Source organism: Momordica charantia (assembly GCF_013281855.1).
Source record: "Momordica charantia cultivar OHB3-1 chromosome 7 unlocalized genomic scaffold, Mcharantia_2.0 BLBB01000007.1, whole genome shotgun sequence".
In the NCBI taxonomy this organism is placed as follows: domain Eukaryota; kingdom Viridiplantae; phylum Streptophyta; class Magnoliopsida; order Cucurbitales; family Cucurbitaceae; genus Momordica; species Momordica charantia.
In genome coordinates, this window is record NW_028275165.1 from 18362685 (window position 1) to 18385594 (window position 22910).

Sequence of the window (22910 nt, forward strand, 5' to 3'; positions counted from 1 at the left end):
TAGGCATAGAAACTGTTTCTCTCATAAAATCCTCCCATATACGTTTAACCAGTCCTAATTTTCAAAAAATCCTTCAATGGCGATTTGTAAAAAATGCGTCTATGAAGAATAACCTAACGTGTTTGACCGGAACCCGAAGAACAACCCGTTCGACGAGCTCTGGCAACCAGTCGTGCTACTGTATAGCGAAGAACCTAATTGTTTTATTTCTGGTTTGAAGATGAATTAACCAGAGGCATTCAGGCATATACCTCTCGTGTAGAGCGAGTGAACTATTGGCTTTAGTATTTGGGCAGAGGAACCCATCCAATTTGGGGGATCTGACCAAAATTCTTGAACCTAAGAGCGGGATTTTTTAATCTCATAAGTAAATGGATGTTCGCATCACAACTAATAGAAATAATCACTACGTCACCCAGACTAGTCTAGTCTAGTAGTGGTTCAGATCTTGGCCGGGTTCGAGCTTCCCGAGCTCTATGCTGTTGGGGAACTCCGCTTCAGACCAGACCACCTTCTTGATTTACTATATTTTCCCTTAGATTCATCAGACCATCACTGCAAAAATTTAGAGTTACAGCGACACGTAATTTCTCCGGCGTCGGTATTATTGACCTTTACCGATGCTTTATGAAAAATGCAAAAACTGGATGGTAGAGAAAAATGAGGAATTTTTCAGAGAGGCTGGTGCAAGTAAGCTACATAAAGGTCTGGACTCATATGTCATACTCGATCATTGGCATGGACGACATTTATTCATTCGATTATATTTTACTAGTCAAAATTCATCGGACCTCTATCCCTTCTTCCTACCTTCCGTTCACACAGTGATCTCAAAGAAGATGAGAAGGGGGGCAATAGTCAATAGGTACCACGTGCCCTCTATCCCACACATCTATCCAGAAGCTAAGTGTAGTTCACCGGTTCTACCGAATAGGACAAATATATCTTGAAACTTTGCTTGGATATAAACTTAAAAAGATATTAAGTTATTTGGAGTGCATGAATCTCCCAATTAATTCACTTAAATATTAATTAAATTATCCAACATATATCACATCAACTTAAATGTTTAAAATCATATTTAATTATAAAAAATCAGACTCGTGTAGCGGAAGCGTGATGGATCCATAATTTATAGGGCCTAAGATTGAAATTTGGCTCTAATATAAGATTTTAAAAATTTTAAAATCGAAATTTGGTCACGAACTTGATGAAACATGACTAATGATAAACCTATATAATAAAAGACTAAAATAAATGTTTTGGAAATTTAAAAAGAAAATAAAATAACGCAATTAACTTTAAAACCACAAATTTAGAATCAAATTAGATATTTTGTTTTCAAACCCCTCCTCCATTATCTTCAAGCCCATTTTAGCAAACTAGCTCTAAAATTCGAAGCGTGGCGAATGCCATATTCAGCATGGGTCCATCTCCTTTTATCTTTACCAATATGTAAAATAAATGGTTAATTTGTTTTAATTATATTATATTATATAATATAAATAATTGAATAATGTAACATAAGTTTATTAGAAATTTTGTCACTAAAATAAATAAATTCAAATCTTCACGGCCAATATTAAAATAAACTAAGAATTCTTAAAGTTGAAAGTTCAAATTCTTGTGACATTACCACATAATTACACTGTTACTGAGTATTTGTAAATAATGATAAAACATTATGATTATATTTCCATTTGCTTCTTAGATGCAAGTTTTCAATTATTATTTTGAGTAAACAAATAATTTTTTATTTTCAATTATATGGAAAAGAAAAAAAAAACACACCTTTCAGTAAAGCGCCTTCTCTCGTTTTATTCGAAATAAGCTACATATCTTTCATTTCTTTTTTAAAATTTTCCTTCGTATCATTCTTCAATTTCATAAATTAAATATCAATTACTATAAAGAAAAAAGGACAAAACCCCACGATATTTTAAACATAAAAATCAATTGCTGAAACCTCCAATTCTGTCACTGGGAAAATAATAGATTTTTTTTTTTAATTTTTAAGAAAGCACATATTCTTTTCTTTCCACAAAAGAAAACGATAACAGTTCTAGTTTTAGGTTCCTAGACATTTCTGAGGTTCATTTCTGTGCCCTAACTAAATTGGTTTTGCGAAAAATCGACACCAAAACCAAAGTTTTGAAAATCAGACCAAGCCAACCACCCAACAAAACCAACCCAAACCAACTAATCATCTTTCGATTTCATACTTAAGAAAAACCGACCCAACCAACCGAACCCACTCAATTTAGTAAATCTAGTCCATTTCCCAAGTTCTGCCTGCACTGCCGAGAAATTGGAAAAATACAAAACAAAAAATTCCTAAAAAAGAAAAAAAAAAGTAAATAACAAACCCATTTGAAAAATAGTGCCAAGATTCAACAAGTTAAAAGTTTAGGAGACAAGAAGAGGAAGAATTAGAAGAGAGTTGAAGCTATATCCATTGTAGCTAAGATTACAGATTAGCAAACAATCTTTACCACTTAGAATAAAGGTAAACAAACACAAGAATGAGAGAGGATCTTTCTTTAAAATGAGAACTTCACTAGAGAGAGAGAGAGAAGGAAAAAAAAAAACAACCCAACCCCTAAAAGAATTGCCCGACTCCAAGGTCAACCAGAACCAAGCCAAAGGAAAACTTTTGGTTCACCAGTTTACAAGTGAGTAATGAAAAGTAATTACGGATCCATCATACATGATATTGAACTACTTACAAGCATCCTCCTGTTCCTTTGCCAATGCTGTAGTTGTTCCTGTTGTGTGCGTTTTGATGGCACAGGGCGCCCATCACTTTGAAGAGCTCCACTAAGGTTATTTCCCTGGGAGAAATCCTTTTCTTGGAGGTTACTACAATCTAATGGTTTACATAATCCAAAATCTGATAATTTCATATGGCCATCCTTGTCAAGAAGCAAGTTATCAGGCTTGATATCTCTGCAAAGTGTACAGAAAATAAGGGTCACTCTCAAGAACGACATATGTGCCCCTACAAAAACAATGCAATGGAATTTCTCAGATTACAAAATAAAGTAAGCAGGAAACATTAACCTATGAATATAATTATGTTTATGGATTGACTCGATAGCTAAAACTGTCTCGCCAACATAAAATCGGGCCTCGTCTTCTGTTAGAATATCTTTCCTCATCAATAAAGTCATCATGTCTCCCCCAGGTAAGTATTCCATAATAAGATACAAATATTCTTCATCTTGGAAAGAGCAGTACAGCTTTACAATACAATTACTGTCAACCTCTGCCAATAGGTTCCTTTCAGCTTTCACATGTTCAACCTATAGCCAAATTACGAGCATTCAACAAAATAGTGACCAAAACCGTATGAAGTGTCTATAATCATAATCTAGGCATACCTGGCCTCTTCGAAGCATCTCTGATTTTTTGAGCTTCTTCATGACATATACATGACCAGTTGCTTTCTCCCTACACACTCTAACCTGTATCTCAATGAAAAGGGAAATGTGTCTCAAAGAATGAACAATCAGTTAACAAACTGTCATAGACTGTCCCCATGAATCTGACATCAGACACTAAAAATGTCTTCTCAGCCCATACATTAAACAAAACCATTAATAAAGAGGAGATAACCACATTAAACAAAACCATTAATAAAGAGGAGATACAGAAGGTTAGAGGGACTAGGAGGCCATGCCTAAACACAGAGAAAGGTATCTCTACAAGAAAATTTTCCAATTGGTCAAAGGTTAAAAATAAAGCAACATAGAACTCTATTGTGATCAAATACCAAAGGGAAGTCACAAAATAGACTGACCAAACCTACGATATTACTGCTCTTGCCTTCAACAATCCTCTAATTTGCCTCTTTCCATATCTTCTGCGTCAGGGCAGTGATTACCAAGTTTGTCCTGTCCACCTGATCTCTAATTAGCGCCTAAATAATGGACCTCTCATCAATTGGACAAAAACGTCCCAAGAATCTAAACTAGGTTCAAAAAATTTAGGTCAGATCTCCTAAATTGGCTGGCCTCCTCTGCCCAAATACTTAAAAGGCCAATAATTCACTCTCTCTGCACAATAGTATATTCTAGCTAATTCATCTCTGAGCTACAAACCTTATTGATTTTCAAACCAGAAATCCAGTCAAGCACACACTGAATGTCAAATTTATGTTAACTTCATCTATTTGCTCGCATATCATCGAACAGTAATGTTAATGGAAACTACAAGCAAGATCTCACTGCCAACCAGACTATTGCAGAGGACCCCCAAGTGGGGGAGATGCACCAATGTAATATGAAAAAATAAGAGGATATAAGTGATAGGGTACTATCATTCACTTTGACGTTTGACCAGCTCCAGCCATACAATCAAACAAGAAAAGATAAACTTTCATGTAAGAAAAAGTATTCATACCTCTCCAAAAGCACCCCTCCCTATCATTGTTAGTGGCTCAAAATCATCAGCACCCATTTTATGCCTCTGAAGACGCATATATTCCGTTTCCTTCTTCTCTAGATGCTTAAGCAGGTTATTTTGCTCTTCTTGATAGACCTCAGCATCGGCCAACTTCTTTTCTAGTACATGGCGTCTGCAAAGAAAGCAATGACAACATTACGCCAAGGTACAAAAATTAATACACTCAAAAAGTACATAAAAGATTAACTAAACTGCCAAGGTGACAAGGACTTCAATTAGCTTCCAGGAAAGAACTACAATCTGACCTAAAGATGCAAGTGTGCAACTGGAATGAAAAGCATCTGTAGAACAAGATTGAGCAGATAATACTAAGACCTAAGCCAAGCAATTTTAGCATGAGTTACGAAGTACTTTGCAAGAAGATGGAAAGGCAGTAGAGAGCGAGAGGGAGGAGGAGATAATACCATAGGAAAATAAACTAAACTCCACAAATAACTTTCGAGGTAAGTTTTGAGAATCTAGAGGTGAATGCAACCAAGAACCATGCATGTAATAATATTGGAAGTCAGTTATCAGTGATGCGTATAAACCAAAATATTTATATATATTGAAAATATTTCTTTGTTTGCATAAAATTTTTCTCTTGATGATTCACCTAACACCGAGTCTGACAGTGTTAGGGGTATAAAAGGGAGCTGAAGCTGCAGTTTCCAGACTTTTATGCGACTTTTTTTCCTAATACTCACCATGGGGACAAGGTGAATCTTGATGGGGAGGGTGATGTAAGGCCTCCAATTGTGAATGTATATACTAGGAGGGGTAGAAGGGAGAATATACGTGGGAGTTAGTTTGTTTGGGATCCGTCTATGGGTCCCAAGAGAGGGGTACATGATGTCTAGGGGTATAAAAGGGAGTGTTGCTTAGGGAGGAAGGCAATTATCATTTTGGTTAATTAGAGGAAGTCGGTGTAGGGGGAGAGCTCCCAACCCTCTCGAATAGGTTGGTTGACTGTTAATCTTCTTTGCCATTTTAATACCAAGAATCGTAAGGAGATTCCTTACACACCCATGTAATAGGAAAAAATTAAGAGGATATAAGTGATAGGGTACTATCGTTCACTTTGACGGTTGACCAGTTTGACCAGCTCCAGCCATACAATCAAACAAGAAAAGATAAACTTTCATGTAAGAGAAAGTATTCATACCTCTCCAAAAGCACCCATCCCTATCATTGTTAGTGGCTCAAAATCATCAGCACCCATTTTATGCCTCTGAAGATGCATATATTCCGTTTCCTTCTTCTCTAGATGCTTAAGCAGGTTACTTTGCTCTTCTTGAGAGACCTCAGCATCGGCCAAATTCTTTTCTAGTACATGGCGTCTGCAAAGAAAGCAATGACAACATTATGCCAAGGTAAAAAAATTAATACACTCAACAAGTACATAGAAGATTAACTAAACTGCCACGGTGACAAGGACTTCAATTAGCTTCCAGGAAAGAACTACAATCTGACCTAAAAATGCAACTGTGCAACTGGAATGAAAAGCATCTGTAGAACAAGATTGAGCAAAGAATACTAGGCCCTAAGCCAAGCAATTTTAGCATTAGTTACGAAATACGAAGTACTTTGCAAGAAGATGGAAAGGCAGTAGAGAGAGGGAGGAGGAGGAGATAATAACATAGGAAAATAAACTAAACTCCACAGATAACTTTTCAGGTAAGTTTTGAGAATCTAGAGGTGAATGGAACCAAGAACCATGCATGTAATAATATTGGGAGTCAGTTATCAGTGAAGCGTGTAAGCTAAAATATTTTGTACATATTGAAAATAGATGCCTTCCCCAAAATAAGTTATATGCATAAGAATGTGGACAGTGAAAAAAGCCTTAAGCCTTGACAGTGGCTCAAAAGGAGAGGTAATGCAGACCAACAAGTAAAAAGGTGGGCAGGAAAATGAAACAATGACAGGACACAAAAATCAAATTTCACTGTCCAGACGACTTAAAAAAACTATAACAATTCCAACCTCTCCCTCCTTTCTTCCAAGCTCTTCATTTGCTTCTTGTAATGGTTTTCATTATACTGTTTGGCGGCTGCAACCTTCTGCTTGGTGACATTTGAGGGTGCCTCTTCACTGGTTGGTGCTCTTGATGTATCTCTCCCATTGCCTGTACTCTCCTTATTTGTTGAGGACTTTGGGTTCTATTTCGATCTGAACTTATTAAACCAACTATCATGAAACTAATATGCTAAATTTTAAACCACACTTCCAAATGTTCATTTTAATTCAACAACCAAGTATGACACGTTTCACCCAACACGTAGTGGGTACAGGAAACATGGATATATAGAGCAGTACGTCTCCAGTAGGTTAGATAATGTGATTTCCTGCATGGAAAAGAAAATCTAACAATGAGAAGAAAATAAATACTATTCATAAGAAAAGGCTCTAAATTATTAAATCACTGCTGGTGATAAAAAGAAACAACAAAACAATACAATGTTTTTAAGATACTAAAACGCAAATCATTCCATGCCAGTCGTCTATAGTTAAGGCATTGATAAATGAATAAACTTCTTCAAGCCTCCAAGCTTTCTGATGGGCAGTTTTCAACAACTTAATGTTACAGAGCAATGCGCCCTGCAACCAGCAGACTTCAAACTCAGAAAATATTGCCTGACCATAATTTCAATGCTGTGTAAGTAATTCCAAATATAGAAACGACCAGCAACAACTATGATGCTTGAGATAGTATCTACTGCACCAAATAATTGACCAGTCAGATGTCCAATCCATCCAAAGAGTCCAGCTCGTCCAATATCTTGACGCACAAACACCAATTTTCTCTAAAATTGAAACAACATCCTCCAAAACTACATACTCTTCTTTTATCACAAGCTTATTGTCCCAAAACAGTCAGAAAACAAAAATAAAAAACAGCACCAAACTCTCACTCAAAACTCCGATCAACCAATATATTCAAGAAACAAAATCTCAATCCACATTCTCCACGCAATTTGACAGAAAACAAGCCAACTCCCGAATTTCAACAAAATCAAAACCAAACCAGATCAATCGGCTCAAATTAAAAGCAAACAAACACAATACCAGCAGAAACATCCAACCAGGTAGATCAGATAATGCACCGAACAAGTATAACACTCGAAAGAATAGTACATCGGTAAGATTTTGAAGAAACTATATCATTCATAAAATGAAATATAATAGAGGGGGGAGGAAAGTCTCAACCGAAGCTAAGGAAGAGAATACAAGAAAGGCTTAAAAAACTTGTTGAGTTTAAACCAAGTAGCAGCTTTGAAAACAAATTTCAACCCACAAAAAAACGAGAAATCTTTCCTCTTCTATGAAAGCTCTTTTGTTTCATTTGTTCTAGATGATCCAAAAAAAAAGGATGATGTTTCAGAATAGCACTCACAAGAACCATGCTGCAAAAGAATGGCATTCACGATATTTTCTTCATTCCATGAACCATGTGTTTTGTGAGAGCATTTGGAATCAGAAAGTAAATTTAACTGCAGATTCTCATAGATACACTAACATAGGAATAGCATACACCTACCGAATAAACAAGAAAAAGTTATTTTACAGGAACATTGCATTGCTTTAGCAATTTGTTTGGACAAAGCAAGAAACAATCATAACAATAATCATATTGTAAGGTAAAAAAAAAAAAAAATATATATATATATATATACCAGAGACAGAAAGTAATAGAAATAACTAACCTATATTACAACACGTAATCACATAGCTTGTAGGCCATATAAGTCTAAGAAGACCTATTTGGAGGGGGTGCAGAAGTGTAACAAAAAGAAATGGTTATAATAAGGAAATTTCATTCCATCAGACCTTTACAATGTCAGCCCCAGGAACTAGACACATTTAAATGTACATAGCCGAAACAGATCCAATTCCTACTATCCACCAAATTGCCCAACCTCAAACTAAATCACTGTCTTCCAATTGAAAAAATAAATAAAAGTCTCAGCTCCGAGAATTAACTTAAAAGATGATGTTTCGATCTTGCAGAGTAGGACAATAAACTTGAATTGGAAGTGAAGATACCATCATCGATTCCCAAAATCAAAGCAGAACAGTAAAACAACAAATGAATTATGCATACATGAAAAGACATGAGGTTTTGAATCGCTGTGAGAATCGTGGCCACCATGGCTGCCGCCACGAGCTTGGGGAGAAAAACCATCGCCATAATGGTCGGCGTCTTCTCCATTACCTTCGTTTCTCCCGTCGTAATCCGTCATATTTGAATTTCGTGTATGATCCACTGAATTTCTCTGTGGTATTTGGAATTTGTTTCCCGAGAAAATTATTTGCTGAGAAAATTGGGAGAAGCAAAGCCAACGAGAATCCTACGGTTCGAAATTGGTGCCCTCTGCTTATAGATCAGTCCGTAAATAGTAGCCGAGATAACTAACTAGTTATTGATCCGAAAACATAAATCTAAAAACACAGATTCAATTAGTATTCAATTTTCTTTGACCTCACCTACTCGGCGGCGGCTAGAGCGGAAAGGGAGGGGGGAGAAAAAATCGGGGAGGGGAGAATATTATTAATGCATTGAATTAAAGAAGTTTCAGAAGATAAGGAAAGGAAAAAACTGCTTTATTCATATACTTGACCGATCAGGATCAAATACACTTTTCAATAACCAGAATCAATCAAAAAACAAACCCACCCTTCAGCAGCGATTAGTTCTTCATTTTAGGTTCGGCGCTGCTCTTTCCAAGGTCTTCAATCTTCTTCCTCTCCAACAGCTTGAAATTCTGAGTACTCAGTTCTTTGACCTCATCCTTCAACTTGGTAATTAGTACGTCACGATCTTTCACAAGATCCAGCATTAACCGTCTAACTTCCTTCGACTCCTTTTTTTCACGTTCTAGTTCTTGTTGCGTTTCAGCAAGCTTCTCTTCAAGGCTTCTGACCTTCTTTGAGGTATTGACGTTCAGGTCATCCAGCTCCTGTTGAAGCTTTCTGTTCGACATCAAGAGTTCGCACTCACGTATTATATTATGTTCTTGATAGTTTCGGAAGGCCTCTGGTGGAGAGCTAGAGCCGCTTCCCATGCCGGTCCCCGATGATAAACCTGCTTGCTCCATTTTTGCTGGTGAGTGAGTGAGGAAGGAAGGAGGGGGGCTTCGTTTATATAGCTGATGGTATTAGATTAACGTAATGTATTAGAGTAATGTAATGTAGTTAGAGTGCTAACTGCTTAGTTATCCAGTCTTATTGGATGGGAATATATTTTTCTTTTCTTCTTTTTTTTTTCAAATTTTTAAAGAATTATATATTATATTATATTGCTAATGGAAAAAAATGAAGAAACCGCAATAAAAGTGTAGTAATATGACCATCTTAAAGCTTGCTGCTGCAAAGGTTTATACCATCAATAGAAATTCCTTTACTGGAAGAACGTTTCACAAATTCACTGTGTTGGAGGCGGTATTCTTATTTAGAAAAACTATAATAATTGTAATAAGTATAAGTTTCCTCACGTCGGAATACGTTGTCAACTGCCAAGAACATTTTATCACCGACCTGTTTGAAGATGTCCGCAAGAGTGTTAAATAACACATTAATCCAGATATGATGCACGTCAAAACTATTTTTAGAGGAGCTTTTGAATATGATTTATTAAATATATGATATTTAATTAAATTAAATTATTTTAATTAATTATTTAATATTTCAAGAAATCGGAAGAAATCGACAAAAATGGAGACCGAAAATTAGAAGAAGAGAAAATTGAACAACAAGAATAAGGATGGATAAAATGGAGGAGGGAAGGGGCACCAATGTAATTTCACAGTTTTTTAAATTAAATAATAACTTTGCTAGGTCAGTTATTCGTGTCAATATCCCATTAATATTATTCAATATTACAACTTTTTCAAGTATTAAACATGTAGTACGTTAGTGTCACGCCGACATTAGCTCAGTACAATTGACCTCTCCCAATTACGTTTCAACACATTGTATCCAATTAAATATAAGTAAATAAGATTTTATTATTATTAGAATTCCAATAATTTTAGTGAAAATCAAAACAGATGGAACTCCTTAATACCCTTAATATTTTACCCTTACAACACTAAAATAAGTTAAATTAATAATTTGTCCCTATATTTAAATTTTAATTTTAATCCTTGTTCACAAGTGAAACATTTACTAATAATCCTTGTCTAACATTACAGTTGAATTTGGTAAAAAAAAATAATAATAATAAAATTTAAGCAAGGCAAAGGAACTCGAATGAAACTTTCGAAAGAACTGAATCAAGTGAATAATGGAAGTTATGAACTAATGAATTGAGGCTGAAAGAGAAAACAGAAAGAAAAATACAAACTTGAATATCTTTATATGAATCTAAAATTTCCATATGTAAAATATGATACAACTATCAACAACAGTGAGTTAATTACAGGAATAGTAATGCTAGAATTGAACAGAGGAAATTTGCATCTTGCAAGAGGGGTTGAAAATAAATAGAAGGAAAGAATAAGAACAAGTCAAAGTTTGAGTTTGAGTTTTGAAAGAACCTATACCTCCATGGAAATATTTTACAGAGCCAATATTTGATTGTCTTTTATCACTTCCAATAAATTAGGCCTTTGCCCTCTAAAATCTTCGGTCCAAAATTTACCCAAATATGCAAAGCAGCAGTTAAACAAAACGCAGTCTCTCACCAGAAGGCATGATTGTTCCTTGGAAGTAACTCCGGCAAACGGGCTAAAATCATGAACACTTTTCGTTGGCGCTCATCGGTTTCTCGGGGACTTCTAGTTGGGGAGGCAAGAGTTTCAAAAAGCTACCTTGAACGGGTTGATTGGTCGCCATTGCAGATTCGTTATCTGTGGTTGGAGAACAAAATAATTAACTTAAAAAGGACATTAATGAAGCAAATTCAAGAAAGAATACGGAATGGCAGTAACCAGAAAATGAAGGCTTCTTAAGGGCTTGAAAGTTACCAAAAAGAGATTTGATGGAAGGTCTTTTAGATTTCGCACTCTTCTTCTTTAATTCAGCTGTCAAATAGAAGGCCACAGACAACTGGCGTAAGAGGATTAAAAGCGACCATGAAAATGTCGAAAAAGACAATATTTCCAAAATAAAATTATGATAGCGGAGAGGGCATTTCATGTAATAACAGCAGACATTTTCGTGCTACACATTTTTGTCACAAGTTATCACATTTAGCTAGCTATGCATGAACTAGACAAACAATATGTACCTTAACAGTTAACCCTAAATTTTTTGGGCTATAATTGAACATTGTTGAGTCATTAATTAGAGAAAACAAAGATGGAAGTCATAAGCCATTTGTCAACATAATCTACCTTTCCAAATATATAACTATGACTCGACTAAACAATCATTTCCCCAGAAAATATTAAGAAAAGTTGCAATGAGAAACAAAGACAACCAATCAAAACAACTTACATAGCATCAACGTGCATTACCCCAGGTAATGAGGACAAATATATGGTTCTTTGGTTTATGGGAAGTGGGGGCGGGAAGCAAAAAGATTCTCTCCTCCATGCATGTAATATAATAACGAGCCAAACTACAAAGAGAGAAATTTTGTGAAAGGTGTGCAGAGAGATACCGATTCCAGGCAATTGATTATCATCAATGATTTCAAAGTTTTTGTACGTATAGCCCACAAAATTGATATCCTTCGATGACAGCATCTGCATTAAACAGCAATGTAATCAGCAAATGGGCAGCATATTAGTTAGCACTTAGCAATGTCCTATAAGTGATTTGCAGGTCAATGAATGTCTGTACTAAATAGCTGTCATTTCAATTTCTTTTCTTTTCGTTTCTTTAAAAAAATAATTACATCATCTAAAAACCCTGGAAAACAAATGACAAAAGGCTAAATAAAACCCAGAAATCTTATCAAATATCTTCAGCTAATTCCCAAAAAAATGGATTTGATAACATAAGCCACAACAGGAAAAAGAGCAATTCCAATGGTTTGCAAGAAACAAATGATACATGATCAGGAGCCTGACAAACTAACCTTTCTCCATGGACCTGATTTTGACGATGTCTGGATTTGGTTTTCAGTCTATCACACCATCCATAATTAGATAGATAGAACAAGTTAGCACAAGGGTAGCAGAAGTGGTTCAATCATATATATGGAAAATGAATTACTCATATACCTCTTCAAACTTCTCAAAATTTTGAGTATCCAATTCATCATTGACCTCAGGAATAAATGCAGCTTTCATTTGGTACAACTTGTCCCACTCAATGCCCTTGAACCATGGGTGCGCCTATAAATAATAAAGCCAAATCAACCAATAAGTTAATTATCAGTATTTTAGGAATTTAATATGTTAATGATAATCAAAATCAGAACACACCACACCACCTTTATTTCATCTGCACCCTTGGTCCCAAGCCTTTGTTCAACATTGCACAAGAGTTTACTAATTAAATCCTTCGCTTCTGGAGAGAGTTTTGCTTCTTCTGGAAATTTCAAGTGAGTTCTCCAATTAACTATCTGAACCATAGGTGAAAGAAGAAATTGTTTAGGAAACAGTGTGAAAAAAATATCAAATCAGAAGAAAAAATAGTCAATTCCAAAATAACTAAGCTACACATTAGAGATGATTTATCCAAATTACACCATGTCAGAAGAAAAATATTCAATTCCTAAATAATTAACTAAGCTACAGATTATAGAATGATTTGTTTAAATTAGACCATGTCCCTTTAAGGCCTCGAGCATCATAAGTGTGCCAGTTTCCTGTCTCTAGGTAATAAAATAAGAAAGTTAAGGCTCTGTTTACATGCTAGGAATTATAATGAATGAATGAATATTATTCTCCCCATTCTTCTAACTATTATTTACTTCAAGTAAAGCATAATTTTTACATGAATTTTATCCAAAATAGTAATTGGACTTATCAGTCTCCCATTTATTCATTCTTCTTGACAATTCCAATTTTTATTTTAACATTTTGCTTCACTACATTGTTCGAGTCTTGTACCAATCAAAAATTAAGTTAGTAACACCCATATTAATCTTCTCATTTTAATTCTGATACTAAAATAACTTCAGTAAATATTAATATGAGAAGTTATATTCTATTTTCTACCTGTTTTATTTTGGTTGGCTTTCTTTCTTATTCTTCCACAAATCCATTCTCATCCAGTTAGTGTGGACCAACACACATATGATGTACTTCGTAAGAATATTGATTTTCATTTATGTTAAGAAATCGAGAACAATAAGCATAATTTGAAACTAGTTCCATATTACCTTCCTACAAGTTGACATTGGCTCATCTGAGTAAAACGGTGGATATCCCACAAGCATTTCATACATGATGGCACCAAGTGACCACCTGAAGTATTTTTAGCAAAATGTCATTGGCATGTTCTCTTGAAACGTCAAGATAAACGTGATTGAGCAGAATTTAAGATGCTAACCAATCACATTCCATTCCATATCCTTTCTTCAGCAAAACTTCTGGAGCAATATAATCTGGAGTTCCAACAGTAGAATAAGCCTGCATCACAAATCACCTTGATGTCAAATAAAAAATTCAGGTAAGCAACAAAATCCTTGCAGTAAGATATGTGGTTGTAAAAGTTTAAAATGAGAACTTCACTAGAGAGAGAGAGAGAAGGAAAAAAAAAAACCCAACCCCTAAAATAATTGCCCAAATCCAAGGTCAATCAGGACCAAGCAAAGGATAACTTTGGTTCACCAGTTTACAAGTGACTAATGTAAAGTAATTACGGATCCACCATACATGATATTGAACTACTTACAAGCATCCTCCTGTTCCTTTGCCAATGCTGTAGTTGTTCCTGTTGTGTGCGTTTTGATGGCACAGGGCGCCCATCACTTTGAAGAGCTCCACTAAGGTTATTTCCCTGGGAGAAATCCTTTTCTTGGAGGTTACTACAATCTAATGGTTTACATAATCCAAAATCTGATAATTTCATATGGCCATCCTTGTCAAGAAGCAAGTTATCAGGCTTGATATCTCTGCAAAGTGTACAGAAAATAAGGGTCACTCTCAAGAACGACATATGTGCCCCTACAAAAACAATGCAATGGAATTTCTCAGATTACAAAATAAAGTAAGCAGGAAACATTAACCTATGAATATAATTATGTTTATGGATTGACTCGATAGCTAAAACTGTCTCGCCGACATAAAATCGGGCCTCGTCTTCTGTTAGAGTATCTTTCCTCATCAATAAAGTCATCATGTCTCCCCCAGGTAAGTATTCCATAATAAGATACAAATATTCTTCATCTTGGAAAGAGCAGTACAGCTTTACAATACAATTACTGTCAACCTCTGCCAATAGGTTCCTTTCAGCTTTCACATGTTCAACCTATAGCCAAATTACGCGCATTCAACAAAATAGTGACCAAAACCGTATGAAGTGTCTATAATCAGAATCTAGGCATACCTGGCCTCTTCGAAGCATCTCTGATTTTTTGAGCTTCTTCATGGCATATACATGACCAGTTGCTTTCTCCCTACACACTCTAACCTGTATCTCAATGAAAAGGGAAATGTGTCTCAAAGAATGAACAATCAGTTAACAAACTGTCATAGACTGTCCCCATGAATCTGACATCAGACACTAAAAATGTCTTCTCAGCCCATACATTAAACAAAACCATTAATAAAGAGGAGATAACCACATTAAACAAAACCATTAATAAAGAGGAGATACAGAAGGTTAGAGGGACTAGGAGGCCATGCCTAAACACAGAGAAAGGTATCTCTACAAGAAAATTTTCCAATTGGTCAAAGGTTAAAAATAAAGCAACATAGAACTCTATTGTGATCAAATACCAAAGGGAAGTCACAAAATAGACTGACCAAACCTACGATATTACTGCTCTTGCCTTCAACAATCCTCTAATTTGCCTCTTTCCATATCTTCTGCGTCAGGGCAGTGATTACCAAGTTTGTCCTGTCCACCTGATCTCTAATTAGCGCCTAAATAATGGACCTCTCATCAATTGGACAAAAACGTCCCAACATGCTGTGCTTAATCTAGAATCTAAACTAGGTTCAAAAAATTTAGGTCAGATCTCCTAAATTGGCTGGCCTCCTCTGCCCAAATACTTAAAAGGCCAATAATTCACTCTCTCTGCACAATAGTATATTCTAGCTAATTCATCTCTGAGCTACAAACCTTATTGATCTTCAAACCAGAAATCCAGTCAAGCACACTATGAATGTCAAACTTATGTTAACTTCATCTATTTGCTTGCATATCATCGAACAGTAATGTTAATGGAAACTACAAGCAAGATCTCACTGCCAACCGGACTATTGCAGAGGACCCCCAAGTGGGGGAGATGCACCAATGTAATATGAAAAAATAAGAGGATATAAGTGATAGGGTACTATCATTCACTTTGACATTTGACCAGCTCCAGCCATACAATCAAACAAGAAAAGATAAACTTTCATGTAAGAGAGTATTCATACCTCTCCAAAAGCACCCCTCCCTATCATTGTTAGTGGCTCAAAATCATCAGCACCCATTTTATGCCTCTGAAGACGCATATATTCTGTTTCCTTCTTCTCTAGATGCTTAAGCAGGTTACTTTGCTCTTCTTGAGAGACCTCAGCATCGGCCAACTTCTTTTCTAGTACATGGCGTCTGCAAAGAAAGCAATGACAACATTACGCCAAGGTACAAAAATTAATACACTCAAAAAGTACATAAAAGATTAACTAAACTGCCAAGGTGACAAGGACTTCAATTAGCTTCCAGGAAATAACTACAATCTGACCTAAAGATGCAAGTGTGCAACTGGAATGAAAAGCATCTGTAGAACAAGATTGAGCAAATAATACTAAGACCTAAGCCAAGCAATTTTAGCATGAGTTACGAAGTACTTTGCAAGAAGATGGAAAGGCAGTAGAGAGCGAGAGGGAGGAGGAGATAATACCATAGGAAAATAAACTAAACTCCACAAATAACTTTTCAGGTAAGTTTTGAGAATCTAGAGGTGAATGCAACCAAGAACCATGCATGTAATAATATTGGAAGTCAGTTATCAGTGATGCATATAAACCAAAATATTTATATATATTGAAAATATTTCTTTGTTTGCATAAAATTTTTCTCTTGATGATTCACCAAGACACTTCACTTATTTTATAGGACATTATAAAAATATAATCACAAAAAGTGAAAACGTTAAATAGTAAAATAAAAGACATATTTCAGACCAGTATATATTTGAATTGCATAGGAAACGGCAGTGTCTCAAACTAGATATATAGCTCACACCTAATGGCTACCTTAAAAGAAACGTGTGTGATTGGATGCCTTCCCCAAAATAAATTATATGCTTAAGAATGCAGACAGTGAAAAAAGCCTTGACGGTGGCTCAAAAGGAGAGGTAATGCAGACCGACAAGTAAAAAGGTGGGCAGGAAAATTGAACAATGACAGGGACACAAAAATCAAATTTCAGTGCCCACACAACTTTAAAAAACTATAACAATTCCAACCTCTCCCTCCTTTCTTCCAAGCTCTTCATTTGCTTCTTGTAATGGTTTTCAATATACTGTTTGGCGGCTGCAACCTTCTGCTTGGTGACATTTGAGGGTACCTCTTCACTGGTTGGTGCTCTTGATGCATCTCTCGCATTGCCTGTACTCTCCTTATTTGTTGAGGACTTTGGCTTGTCTTTCGATCTGAACTTATTAAACCAACGCCTAGTAGCCTCCATTATATCATGAAACTAATATTCTAAATTTTAAACCACGCTTCCCAATGTTCATTTTAATTCAACAACTAAGTATGACATGTTTCACCCAGTATGCATTGGGTACAGGAAACATAGATATATTGAGCAGTGCGTCTTCAGTAGGTTAGATAATGTGATTTCCTGCATGGAAAAGAAAATCTAACAATGAGAAGAAAATAAATACTATTCATAAGAAAAGGCTCTAATTATGATATCACTGCTGAAGATGAAAAAAAAAACAACAAAACTATACAATGTTTTTAAGACACTAAAACGTAAATCATTGTGTTCCGGTCGTGTATAGTTAAGGCATTGATAAATGAATAAACTTCTTCAAGCCTTAAAGCTTTCTGATGAGCAGTTTTCAACATCTTAGTGTTACAGAGCAATGCGCCCTGCAGCCAGCAGACTTCAAACTCATAAAATATTTGCTGACCATATATCAACTCAGCTGCAGTTTATGCCAGAATGTAATGAAAGCCTCCCTTAGAAGATAGTAACCAAAACTTTAATGCTGTGTAAGTAATTTCAAATATAGAAACGACCAGCAACAACTATGATGCTTGAGATAGTATCTACTGCACCAAATAATTGACCAGTCAGATGTCCAATCCATCGAAAGAGTCCAGTTTACTTAAATCCGTCAAATATCTCGACGCACAAACACCTATTTTCTCGAAATTTGAAACGACATCCTCCAAAACTACATCCTCTTCTTTCTCACGAGCTTATTGTCACAGAACAGCCAGAAAACGAAAAACAAGCACCAAACTCTCCCTCAAAACTCCGATCAACCAATATATTCAGGAAACAGAATCTCAATCCACATTCTCCACGCAATTTGACAGAAAACAAGCCAGCTATCGAATTTCAACAAAATCAAAACCAAACCAGATCAATCGGCTGAAATTAAAAGCAAACAAACACAATACCAGCAGAAACGTCCAACCAGGTAGATCAGATAATGCAACGAACAAGTATAAAACTCAAAGAAACAAAACAAATCAGGCATTGAAGGAGAATTAGACATCGGAAAAAGAGAAAAAGAGAGAGAGTACCGTAGAACTTGACGATGAAGGAAGAGCAGGAAATTAGCAAAGAGAAGCGAAGCGAAACCCTAGAGGAGAGAGTGAGAGAATGTACGAGCCGCGATTTCGGGTGAGGAAGCAGCAGTGAAGAAGAGGAACACTCTGTCTTCATGATTCGGATGCCCCATTCTTCTCCCTCTTTCTTCTCTTTTTTTTCTTTCTTCTTTTAGCTTTTTTTCTTTTTTTTCTTTTGTTGGTGTTGGGAAAAAATAAAAAATAAAAATAAAAAAGCTGAATCAGTGCTTTTTATACGCGTAGACTTCGTGCCTTTCTTTCATTTTGCTGTTTCGCATTATTTCCCACTAATCCACTCTCACTCTGTGTGTTTTTTTTTTTTTAGTTACTATTATTTATTATTGCCATTAATCTCCTATTCTCGTTTTTAATCAAGACGAGATTGATGTCTTCAATTTATCACGATAGTCTCGGGCGAGATATATAACAGAAAATACGTGGATTTTACGTTCGGGTTTAATTATTTATTTATTTTCTGTAGTTTCAATAATAATTTGTGAAATTGAGATGCAATGGGCAAGAAAAATATATTCTCAAATTCTATTAGTACATAGAGTAGTTTTTTCTAGTTGCGTGGAGGTGAAATTTTAAAACATTTAATTTTTAGGATGGATGTAATATATTTTTATCAGTTTTTTTAGTTCAATAATATGTGGAGTGTTGGAGGGTAAAATCTGACATGCCACGTGAACCAATTATGAGATCAAAAAGTTTATCCCAATGAATTTAGACAACGTCATGTTCTGACTTATCACATAGACTGAGCATACTGCTTATATGATCCATAGACTCTCAAAGTGCCAACCTCAGGATCGACAACCAATATAACAACATAATCGCATGTCGGAACGATCGTAACTGCCTTGTCTCTTCCATCTGCCAATAAAAGGATACTCACTCTCAGGACTCAGATACGCAATTTTGTCTGAAACCGACTGACTTAGATCGAACCCAAACTAACTTGAACTTCAAAATGTTTGTTCCTTCTATACAGGTCTTCCCTTGCACAAGTCGCTCCTTTATAGTTTGTCTAGGTGAAAATTCGTTACATTAGTACTTGCGCTCATATATGAGAGTTGAAATTTAAACATGTCATTTAGTTGAGGATACTTAACCAATTAATCTATTACTCACATTTGACCAAGTATTTTACCATTTGAGATATGTTCGGCTTAACTAATATAAATGTATCTTTACAAAAGATTTATAGGTTTTTTAATATTAAATTCTTTATTTATGACGTAATATTCAAACGAAGAAAAAGAATATGGTATGTTCTTGATGTTAATTATCAAATGCATCGAAAAATAATTGTTCTATACTTAATTCAATGCTTAGAATTTTATCCTAACTTTTAAGTTTCATGTTTATTTTTATAATGTTATATTTAGCCTTTTAAATTATACAGAAACTTTTATCAAGGTCCCTTAAATGGTGTATTTTTAAGTATGATTTTACTTGATACATATAAACATATCAATCTATAAGATGAATTGTGTACCCATTATTGATAATTAACTTTTTATTGGGTGTGTAAATTACAATTATGTCAATATTTAAGGATATTACTCTCACATAATATTGACGATAAGTTTTATTCTCATAATTAATATAAGATCAAAGAATTTCCTAATAAGATTGTGGCTACATGTGTTTACTCCCTTTTTTTTCAAGCAATTAATTTTTGCGTTGAAATAAGATAAAAAATTAATTATATATTGAAAACCTTACCCCAAATATAAATATTTAAGCTCAACAACCTCATAAAATTCTATCATATTTCGAATTTAATGCAAATATAATAAATTTTAGTAGTCATTTACGTGCTTAGGGAGAAGGATAAGTAGATATTCATCGGATGGATAAAAATAAATAAATAAATATACAAAAAAAATAGACAATGACAAAGTCAAAGAGTGAGGGTGAGAAATACATTTTTCTATCCCTAAAACTGAATGTTTTAGCTGTCCACCAATGATTTGTAGCCTTCTTTTCTACAAAAATGTTGTTACACGTTAATTATAATTTTTTTTGTTATATATATTTTAAGTTCAAACTAATTGGAAGGTGAAAATTGAACCATCAAATTATCTTATCTTATAGACTATATTGAATTTACAATTATATTATTTTACTAAAATTTTAAACTTTTTTGTTATATTTTGACAATCCATATGTACACAATACTATTAAAATAATTTTTTACTCATTTGAACTAAATTTATAAGAATAAAAAGTCAAAAAGTGAGTTGTATGATTATTAAAGGCAGATTGACTTTAGAATGGAGTAGGGATGGAAAATGAAATATAAATAACCAAAGTGTTTGCAAACCCCCCCCCCCCCCCCCCCCCCAAAAAAAAAAAAAAACAAAACGGCGTCGGATAGAGATTGAAATAGGGGGTGAGCGCGTGAGGAGAATAAGTGAGAGTGGGGAAACAGTTGGATTCCGGTAAGGATTTTCAAAGCCTTGAGGTCTGCCGGAGATGCAGCGGTTGCGCTGTCAGCCCACTTCCCATTCTCAATCGCCGCCTCTCTCCGCCGTCACCTCCACTCGCCCTATATTCAATACAATTATTTGTTTTAATTTTCAATTCAGTCTCGTAGTTTATACTTCATTTGAATTTAATTTTTTATACTTTAAATTATTTCATTTTGAAATTTTCATTTTGATTTGTATAGTTTGGATAACTCTCGCAATTTAATCTTTAAATCATCTTTTGGTTGCTAAAAAATTCGAAACAAAGTGTTAATTCATTGTCATGCAGGTCACATATAGGATATATTCGATGATTTGTAATGGTTGATTAAATGTCAAATTGCAACTTTCAAAATCAGAAGTATCAAATTGAAACTAAATACAAACTACAGGTTCTCAAGCATTTAAACTAATTTAAAACTAGGTTCAAACCACAAGTGTCAAATTCGTAATTGTTTTTCTTATCTTACCAATTAAGATATTAAAATTATTCTCCCTGGTTTTATATTATTAAGTCAATCTCAAGTTTTCCTTTGCAAACAAACCGATTTAAAAATTAATGTAGTTTGAGATGATACTAATTGTTTTTGAAGAGATAATTTAATTTATACGCATTGGAAAATGTCTTATAAAAATAATAATTTTATTATAATTTTAGATGCATTTCTATGAATTGGTATCTCTTACTTATCACCATTAAAAAAAATTGACAAATAAGATAGATGAGTATAGAGAAAAAATAAAATAGGTGTCCATCAGTTTTTTATACGTATTAAAAACATCTAAGTTTTATCCAATTCATAACCAACACGATGTGAATGGGAAGACAACCACGACGACGACTTGAACTCCATCTCAAAACTATTCATTTAGAGTTAGCAACCTTTTGCCTTTTTTTTTTAACCTTTTTCTTTTATCTCTTTCCTTACCTAACAAGCGAAAGAAAATAAGTGACACACAATTATAAGAACAAAGACTTCTTTATTAATTCATTGGACAAAGAAGAAGGAGCTGTGAATGGTACATTTTACAAATCTTACATTATTATTATTGTTTTTTTTTTCTATGAGGGTCACAGAAAAATAAAGTGGGGGAAAGAAATTAGAAAGAGGCAAAAATATATTATAAAAAGAAGAAGTTAAAAGAACTTGCATTATAAGAAAGAAGGTGACGTCATGAGAAAAATGAGTGTGGAGGTTCCTTTTGGTTTGGGGCATCTGCAGGGACCATCATCTCCATTGCCATCTGCCTAAGCAACCACCAAATTAATGGGTGGAAAAGATTGCTGAAGGCAACTCCCCATCAACACATGGATTATATTTGCTTTTAAGTTTTAATTATATTTTACTTTTTTTTTTAATGTTACAAGCGTCTACGACATTTTGTTGTCACGAAACTAGGTGACTATTACGTGGTTTGAATTTATTCTTACGAAATTTCTTTACTTTCTTTTTATTGGGTTAATTTGTGATGATAAATCCTTAAACTTTAATTGTATTATATTTCGATAAAGGTTAAATTATAAGTTTGGTCTGTAAATTTTTAAAGTCATATTTAATAGATTGTTGAACTTTAAAAGTCTTAGTTTGATTCATAACCTTTAGGAAGTATTCGTTTAAGAACATATTTAGACATTTTTTTTTATTTTATAGATTTATTAGATACAAAATTGAAAGTTTAGGAACAAAATACCAAGTTTCTATTATGCTCTTTTGATAATGTTTCTATTTACTGTTTCTTGGAAAAGTTTATGAGAAACGAAACAAATTTACCGAACGCATAAGTTTCTGTGAATGATAAACTAGAAATAAGAAACATAAATGTTATCAAATAAGTCCTTAGAATCAATCTCATCCATCAGCATATCTTTTTTTTTTCCGTTTCAATCACATGATCAATAAATATCCACATAAACAAGTATTTAAAGCTACTTTCAAAATTCGGCTAATTTAAAAGTCTAAGAGAAATTAAAATATATCATTCAAAGCCTTAAAAAAATATATTTTGACATGGATTTCTTTTGTATTACTACTATATGTACAGATAAAGATTCAAATTCATCATACATGTTTTAATCCATTCAACTCTTCAGATAGGCTATTTTGACAAGGGTCTCAAAAGAGTGAAACTC

The 22910-nt window shown here is 34.4% G+C and overlaps 2 protein-coding genes across 2 annotated transcripts; both read right to left on the reverse strand.

Annotated features, from left to right (window-relative positions):
• Positions 1-2427: 2427 nt before the first annotated feature.
• LOC111009564 (uncharacterized) lies at positions 2428-8687 on the reverse strand. Its single transcript, XM_088126329.1, has 9 exons — positions 8549-8687; positions 8275-8297; positions 7841-7937; positions 7032-7225; positions 6430-6605; positions 4402-4576; positions 3381-3464; positions 3061-3302; positions 2428-2946 (listed from the first exon to the last, which is right to left on the reverse strand). The coding sequence occupies exons 1-9, from the start codon at positions 8685-8687 to the stop codon at positions 2691-2693; spliced, it is 1386 nt and encodes a 461-aa protein (XP_087982455.1). The 3' UTR covers positions 2428-2690.
• Positions 8688-10780: 2093 nt separating this feature from the next.
• Positions 10781-18491, reverse strand: LOC111009563 (uncharacterized). Its single transcript, XM_022282679.2, has 14 exons — positions 18258-18491; positions 16961-17340; positions 15927-16101; positions 14890-14973; positions 14570-14811; positions 14236-14455; positions 13891-13970; positions 13721-13805; positions 12827-12958; positions 12615-12728; positions 12470-12517; positions 12050-12134; positions 11412-11468; positions 10781-11294 (listed from the first exon to the last, which is right to left on the reverse strand). The coding sequence occupies exons 2-14, from the start codon at positions 17179-17181 to the stop codon at positions 11179-11181; spliced, it is 1659 nt and encodes a 552-aa protein (XP_022138371.1). The 5' UTR covers positions 17182-17340; positions 18258-18491; the 3' UTR covers positions 10781-11178.
• Positions 18492-22910: the final 4419 nt, after the last annotated feature.

Excerpts from the sequence above, each read along its gene's own strand:
- LOC111009564 (XM_088126329.1), bottom strand. The coding sequence starts at position 8,687 with ATGACGGATTACGACGGGAGAAACGAAGGTAATGGAGAAGACGCCGAC. Across the intron at positions 8,298-8,548 it reads AAAACCTCATGTCTTTTCAT|TTCCTGGGGCTGACATTGTA; the intron begins GTATGCATAATT and ends AAATGTGTCTAG. Across the intron at positions 3,465-4,401 it reads GGAGGGGTGCTTTTGGAGAG|GTTAGAGTGTGTAGGGAGAA; the intron begins GTATGAATACTT and ends ATTGAGATACAG.
- LOC111009563 (XM_022282679.2), bottom strand. The coding sequence starts at position 17,181 with ATGGAGGCTACTAGGCGTTGGTTTAATAAGTTCAGATCGAAAGACAAG. Across the intron at positions 14,974-15,926 it reads GGAGGGGTGCTTTTGGAGAG|GTTAGAGTGTGTAGGGAGAA; the intron begins GTATGAATACTC and ends ATTGAGATACAG. Across the intron at positions 12,729-12,826 it reads AGGGTGCAGATGAAATAAAG|GCGCACCCATGGTTCAAGGG; the intron begins GTGGTGTGGTGT and ends TATTATTTATAG.